The sequence below is a fragment of the Haplochromis burtoni genome, unplaced genomic scaffold (genome assembly GCF_018398535.1).
Source record: "Haplochromis burtoni strain Fernald_Lab_line unplaced genomic scaffold, NCSU_Asbu1 Contig_450, whole genome shotgun sequence".
NCBI lineage: Eukaryota > Metazoa > Chordata > Actinopteri > Cichliformes > Cichlidae > Haplochromis > Haplochromis burtoni.
The window spans coordinates 204,986-212,726 of NW_024582811.1; the positions used below are offsets into that span (position 1 = coordinate 204,986).

Sequence of the window (7,741 nt, forward strand, 5' to 3'; positions counted from 1 at the left end):
TGTGTGTGTGTGTGTGTGTGTGTGTGTGTGTGTGTGTGTGTGTGTGTGTGTGTGTGTGTGTGTGTGTGTGTGTGTGAAAAAAGAAATTAAAAAATCCCCTTTTTCTCTTTCAAAACAATCTGCCCAAACTTTACAGGCTTTTTTCTAAATTTCATCTATGCAAAGATTTATTCTCAAGGTGTGCCTTGTGTGCATCCTTTCAGTGTGTTAAAATTGCTTTATGATGACATTTCTTTCACTTTTATATGCCTGTTTTCTTAAAATGTGGTGTACTATGTATACAATTCAATGATTACATATAGTGTAACTCACTATCTTTGATTCCAGTTCGCACAAAGACAACAAATGGCAGCAAAATTATTTGTTTTACACATGTTGGTATGGGATATTGTATTTGTTTTAAATGTTATGTACTTATGTGGTATGTAGCTTTTCTTGCCATGATGCCAGGTCTCTCTTGGAAATGAGATTTTTAATCTCAATGAGATTTTTACCTGGATAAATAAAGGACTAACAAAAAAGCACACATACTGTAGTCCAGCGGGTGTGTTGGTTGGTTGTTTGCTGCTAATAGACGTACATTAGTTTATGTAAGCTAATTAATAACAAAAGCCAAAACTAAATGGAATATAAAGAGACTAAAACTATAATTCGGTTTTGGGGGTCACTTTGGTATTCCCCCTGGCTGCAACAACGAGTTTTATGTTAACAAATGAAGAATATGCCGTCCACTTTCAGTTCTGTCCAAGTGGGTCTTCCGTTGTTTGGCTAGTGTTAGAATTTATTTTTATCTTTAAGGCTATATACCTCATAATTTGCATCACACATATGGTTTATCCTTTACTGCACAAATGTATGTAATATCAGGTAGTTTTGAATGCAGACTGTTACTATGACCCCCTGTCAGGTATGTGGGTGAGGGTTGTGATACATACAAGAAAACAGGGCCATAAATTCTGGTGTTTGGGAATGCATTCCTCCCACCTTCTACAGGCCTGACCAGAGGACAGTTGCCATGGTGATGGCATTGTTGCATGCAAAAGTTTCATCTCTATAAAAGGAGATGTCCAGAAATGTGTAGAAGTTGAAACGTGAGCCGTACATGAGGTCTAAAGGCTTTCCTCCAACTTTTGACCAATCGTTTTAACATACATACAGATTAGATAAGATAAGAACTTTATTTATCCTGAGGGAAATTATTTTGTCTGCCTAGGTGTACCAGCCTTTTGTCTCTGAGCCAGAGAGATGGAGGTCCATGGCGGCATGTAAAAGTAATCTGAAATCCGTTTGATAATAAATTGGGAAAACTTGTAATTTGAGCATATTTGTTTTCTCTCTCATAAAAAAACAGACAATTCTGCGCCCAACATGGGGCTTGATTGAGTTGAGGAGAAGATCACCATTGGCGAGCAGAATCGGAGCGATGTTGATTTGAGCCTCGCCAGATATTCTGAACCGAGCCTAGCTGGTTGCTCGTGAAAGAAAATGGGCCTAATGAAAAGGTAGGCAGGATTGCTGTTATTGAAGCATAGTTTTAACACTAGTTACATTGAAATGAAAAAATCTACCTGTTAGCTGTAATGCTCAGGTTTGTAAAGCACTCTTCTAATATGAAGTAATCCATTCAGGGACATGACTTGAGGGGTAAAAAAGGTCTTTAAAACAGTCGTGGCATCTTTTCCTCTGAGTCTGTTTTTTGTTTTGCTTTTTTCATCGCATACATCAACCTCTTTTCTTTCCCAATCCTGCTTCAGTAAGAAACATAGTTATGTTTGTGGTGTGATTTGCATGTAGTAAGCTGTTATGTTGTTGTGTTTAAGATTATTGTATTGCATAAAATACTGCTTATGGCATCAGCTCAGTACACGCGACCAGACCAGAGTCTCCAGCTTGTCGGTCCCACGAACCACCTGATTCAAACAGGCTCTCGTCCACACAGTGCTCATTTATAAAGTGCTTTACAAACCTAAATATTACAGCTAACAGGTGGATTTCCCTGTGTCTGTGTAGGTAGTCAAACATCAAAGAAGCACTTACTGCTAAAGAGACAGACTGAAATCATTGGTTTCTTAACATAAAACTCATTGTTGCAGCCAGGAGCAGTGGAAACGTGACCTCCTTAGACTGCTTTTTTAGTTTTAGTGTCCTTATTTTTCCCCTGAGTTGTTGGTGCTTTTGTTAGTTAACTAATATGAACTAATGTTTGTCAGTTGAACCCAATCAATCAACCACCCAACCCAGTGACATCACATCGTGTACTGGCATAAGATGGTGCTAAGCATGTTCTTAAAAACCTTAAAAAGTAAGTGCTTAAAGTTAAAGTGAAAATGAAACACTACATTTATAAAAGTCAAAGGAGCTTGCAAAGAAAAGCGTCTGGACTTCTTTAAGTTGCTTGAAGACGTTTCACCTCTCATCCGAGAAGCTTCTTCAGTTCTAAGGTCAAATGGTGGGGACTCCCAGATATAAACCTAGTGGGAGTTTCCCCCCACAGAGGGACAAAAGGACCCCTGATGATCCTCTAATCGCCTGAGCCAAGGTGTGAAACTGGGTGTGGGTCCCAATCAGCCAGGGTTTCGGGTGAGTTCATTGTGAAACCTGGCCCCACCTTATCATGCGAATTCCTGAGGTCAGATGGCCCAGGATGTGAGTGGGCGTTAAGGCGTCTGGGGAGGATCTCAAAACTGGATTATAGATGGCAGAGAGTTGGTGTCGTAAACCCCGCCTCTGTTCAAAGATGGTCGCTCACAGTGGACATAGATGCTTCTTTCACTCCTCTTTCAAACCATCTGTCCTCTCTGTCCAAAATGTGAACATTGGCATCCTCGAAAGAGTGTCCTTTGACCTTTAGATGCAGATGGACTGCTGAGTCTCGTCCTGTGGAGGTGGCTCTTCTGTGTTGTGCCATGCGCTTGTGAAGTGGCTGTTTGGTCTCTCCAATGTAGAGGTCTGGGCATTCCTCGCTGCACTGTACAGCAAACACCACATTGTTAAGTTTGTGTTTTGGAGGTTTGTCTTTCGGGTGAACCAGTTTCTGTCTGAGCGTGTTGCTGGGTCTGAAATGCACCGGGATGTCGTGCTTGGAGAAAACTCTCCTGAGTTTCTCTGATACATATTACGTACGTATTACATATACGTATTCCTGAGTGATCGTACATTAGAAAGGAAGATCCCAGGAAGAGCGGTTCGCAGTCCGCGTCTCCTCAAACGCACGAGTGCGCCGGCTCGCTTCCCTCTCTTTCGGCGTCTCGCTTTCCTGGTCAGGGTCAGCAGTAAATCTGCCGCAGATGCGACAAATATTGGAAATAAATCCACAGGCGTTGTAGTCCTGTAGTTAAGGAGCTCTTCTCTGGTGTACGAATATCCAGAGGAGTGCCCAGACACAGAAGAAATGCACAAAAACAAAACAAAAGTAACGCACTGAAGCACCAGGGCGACCATCCGCGGCGCCATCTTGGTTTTGGTATGAATGGTAAGAAATAAGTGCTTAAAATTTAAGTTTAAAAAACATGTTTAGCGCCGTCTTCTGTCATTACAGAATGTTATGTCATGAGGTTGGTTGGTTTGCTGTTTTACATTGGTTTATGTTAGTAAGCTAGAGACAGAATTCACTATGACCATATGCTGTGGAGCCTCTTCTTGTTGTTTAGACATTTTACCTGGATCCCTGTTTAAAGATGTTTTTCGGTCCATCTGTTCTTGTACGCACATAGCTAATCCCTCTCTGGCCTCTGATTAAGTCCGGTTTACTTCAAGAATGCTGTTATTCATCCTATACTAAAAAAAAGCCCAAACTTGACCCTTCTATTGGTCAGCTATAGACCAATCTCTAAATTACCATTTCTTACCAAGATTATTGATAAGCTAAGCTAACTGCTGCTTTATATAAATACAGCATTCTTGATAAATTTCAATCTGAGTTCTGTAAAGGACATTCAAAGGAGAGAGCTCTTGTCAGAGTGTCTAATGATGTTTTGGTGCAAAGTGACACAGGAAATTGTTCTGTTCTCAACCACTGTATCAACCAAGCGAGATCTGGTGATACAGTGATCACCAGATCTCGCTTGACAGGTTGAGGTATTGGGCCAGTGTATCAGGATCTGCCTTACAACTGTTTACTTCATATCTTTCTGATTGTTCTCTTTGTGTGGCTGCTTCCAATTATAGGTCTTCCTTAAGCCATCTTAATTTTGGTGTACCTCAGGGTTCTTTTTTGGGGACCTTACTATTTCTGGTTTACATGATCCCTCTTCAGCACATTTTGAGTACTTTTAAAGAGGTCTCATATACCTGCTACACAGATGATATTCATTTATACATCCATTTTAAGCCTAATGAGGTATTGAATCTGCATGTCTTACACAAGTGCTTAGGGTTTGTAAAAGTCTGGATGGATAAAACTTTTCTTCAACTTAATCAGGAAAAGCTGAAATTCCTGATTGTGCTCCAGAAGAGCATACAACTTCAATAATGGAAACTCTTGGTCCGTTAGCCTCTTATGCCAAGTCTTCCATCAGAAACATCGGGGCAAATTTTGAGTCTGGTTTTCCCTCAGATGTTCATGTTCATACTCTGGTTAATTCATGTTTATATTAGTTACAAAATATTGTTAAGCTAAGTAATATTATCCCACAAACAGACTTGGAAACTGTTATTCATGCTTTTGTTTCTTCAAGATTGGATTACTGTACTGTAAAGCGCTATACAAATACAGGCAATTTACCATTCATCATTCACCTGCCTAAACAAAGCATCATTAGACAATCTGCAGATCCAATGAAATTCAGCAGCGAATGAGAAACAAAGTAATTGAGATCTCTTAGTCTGGGAAAGGCTATAAAGTCAAAACACAGAACAGTGATGAACCTTCTCAGGAGTGGCTGGCAGAGCAAAATTACCAGAGTAGTGCAGCGGTGACTTATCCAAGAGGCTACAAAAGACCCCAGAACAATATCCAAAGAACTGCAGGCCTCACTTGCCTCAGTTAAGGTTAGTGTTTATGACTCCATCATAAGAAAGAGACTGAGCAACAATGGAGTTCTAAAATGAAAAAGGAACATAAAGGCTTGTCTCAATTTTGCCGGAAAACATCTTGACGATCCCCTAAACTTTTTTGGAAATACTCTGTGGACTGATAAGATAAAAATTGAACTTTTTGGAAGATGTGTGTCCCTTCTAAAACATCATGGTTATGCAGGGAAGATCCCCAAACAAGTGATCCAAGGAAGCTTCCTTACAGCAGACGGACTCACATGCTGTTCTGTCCTCCTCACTGGCCATTGGGTTTTTGAGTAGGTTATCAAAGCACCTATTGGCTTTGCCTTCAGCCATTTTGTTGTGTCAAACCAACTAGCCTAATGACATAATGTTCATTGTGCATAAGTCCCAATTTTTTTTTTTCATTATTATCAGAATTAAATTAATTTAGTGTCTTTGTTCTCCAGGAAAAGCTAAAGGTGGGCCATCATGGAGAAAGATCTCTGGAGAGCTTCTGTCACTGGCAGCATCAAGAATTTGGTGGGCCTTGGTACCTTGGTACCAACCATGTTCCCGGTGGAAGAGATGATATCCCTCCAGTGGACAGTGCTGTATTGGTCACCAGGTATGCAGCATGAACTGTTTTAAAGCTTCTTAGAACTTCACTGTGAGGAAGAGAGCTGCCATGTTATTGAGTCTGATTGTTGTTCCCCGTCAGAGCAAAAACCTGAGCATTATATAAATGTGACTCCGCAGTTCCCCCACTCCCCAGGCCAGACCAGTGCCATAGAAGATGGTGAATAGAAAACTCTGTCTTGTTCTATTAGGTTCCAATCATGTGCTGCCTGATACTTATAGGCAAATACACCAATGTCTTGGCAGCATTTATGTTTGTTTGCTCAGAGATGTGTGAGGTGCAGAATGATAAATACTGAATAACTCCCACTGAGGTGGGGTGAGACAGACGGTGAAGAAGCACGTGCTGTCTTGCCAGTACATGCAGTCAGCAGTGATGACATAATTAAACACTTTTAACCACTGGGTTTCAAATCTTATGTCAGGACCTGCAGAGATGCAATACAATTCAAGTTTGTTGGTAGCATAAAATCAACTTCTGTGAGAGATGCTGAGACATGCTTATGTGCCTTCTGAAGAACAGCTGCACAAAGAGTGTGATTACCGGCAGCCATTCATATATATACTGGTCCTCAATCATGTCGAAGTTTGAGATGTGACAATGTTTTCTGTTTTTATAACCCTTAATGCCATGAGGTGTAAAATAAGACATCAATCTCTGCACAGAACACATGAAATGGCCTTTCAGAGCAGGTTGCTCAGGAATGTCAGCTGCTCTGATGATGAGTGCGTGGCACCAGAATCTATCCTACATTCAATATCTTTGCCGGTAATAATCAAAGTATAAGTGAGAAAAGCTTCGTGTGAGTATTTTACATTTAGAGCAGAATCCTTCTGCTCTAAATGTTTAATTGTTGTCTGTATCAGTGTAGGTGTCACTTCTGATACCAAGTTGTTGTGGAAATTGAGTGCATTAAAGAGTAGGTTTTATTCTTGCAAGAAGGAGTTCAGTCAGCACAAGGCACTTTGGCGTTGTAGTGAAGAATTCAACTGAACAAAGGAACCGGGCTCTACTTATATAGGGTCCCCCCTAAATCTTTATTACCCTAGTGCCTGTCAGAACGTAACTGCCCAGAGGCAGGAAGCAGGATATCGCTTCATTAAAAGAGATCCCATATACTTGCACTTCTCCGATCAACAGGGTCAAGCATAATGTTGGCACAGGAGAAAGAAAGCCACATCTTAGTATACAAGCAACAAAATAATCTTCTAGAGTCGTAACATTGATGAATAAGCAGTTCATTTACACAGCCGTCATGTTTGCTTTGTCCACAGTGCTGCAGTTAACTACATAAATATACAGCACAGACACATACAACCATACAACGTAGACACACTCATGTCTGATTACACCTTCCTTTCACCAGTAAACCATGCACATTCTCGCTTAGACCGTTTTTAAGTTAGCAGCTCCATTATGAAGGATATCACAGACACTCTTATTCATTTGATCAATATCAGTGGTGCCAGCGTCTGCCTCTCTAACACAAGAAACAGTCACACCACCCATTAAGAACGGAAGACTTAATACACCAGGTTGCATTTGGAGAACTTTGGACATGGTAATAAATCTGGAAAATGTTTGTTAACCAGTCAAAGCTAAATAAAGAAAAAAAAAGATTTACTCTATTAAGGATTCGACTGGGAACCTTACTTACATCGATTGGATCAAAACACTATAAGGCTTCACAAATGCTTGTGCTATAACTAACCATCCTACTTCCCAAAGCTTCCAGCTACAAAGAGGCGCCAGACGAGGCCTGTCCAGTTTCACTTTTGTCATTTTCATTGAGCCACTAGCAACACCAATTCGACAAAATGTCAAGTTAAAACTGAAAATACAGACCATAAAGTAAGCCTTTATGCTCATGATGTATTACCTTTCCTTGGGAACTCACAAACTTCTTATGAAGACAATCACACGTACAGAAAAGTTCTCATCCTTGAGGTTATCTCCTGATGTCTGTATGTGCAATAAATGTTAGATTTGTATTGTTGATTGTCATTTACAGTGGGGCAAAAAAGTATTTAGTCAGCCACCGATTGTGCAAGTTCCCCCACTCAAAATGATGACAGAGGTCAGTAATTTGCACCAGAGGTACACTTCAACTGTGAGAGACAGAATGTG

The 7,741-nt window shown here is 40.6% G+C and overlaps 1 protein-coding gene across 1 annotated transcript in view; it reads left to right on the plus strand.

Annotated features, from left to right (window-relative positions):
* adamts17 (ADAM metallopeptidase with thrombospondin type 1 motif, 17) overlaps nt 1-7,741 on the plus strand; it is a gene marked incomplete in the record, with an annotated part of 108,412 nt that overhangs the window by 24,158 nt on the left and 76,513 nt on the right. Inside the window, 1 exon segment of the mRNA XM_005945713.3 lies at nt 5,445-5,602. Coding sequence (XP_005945775.2) covers nt 5,445-5,602 — 158 coding nt within the window.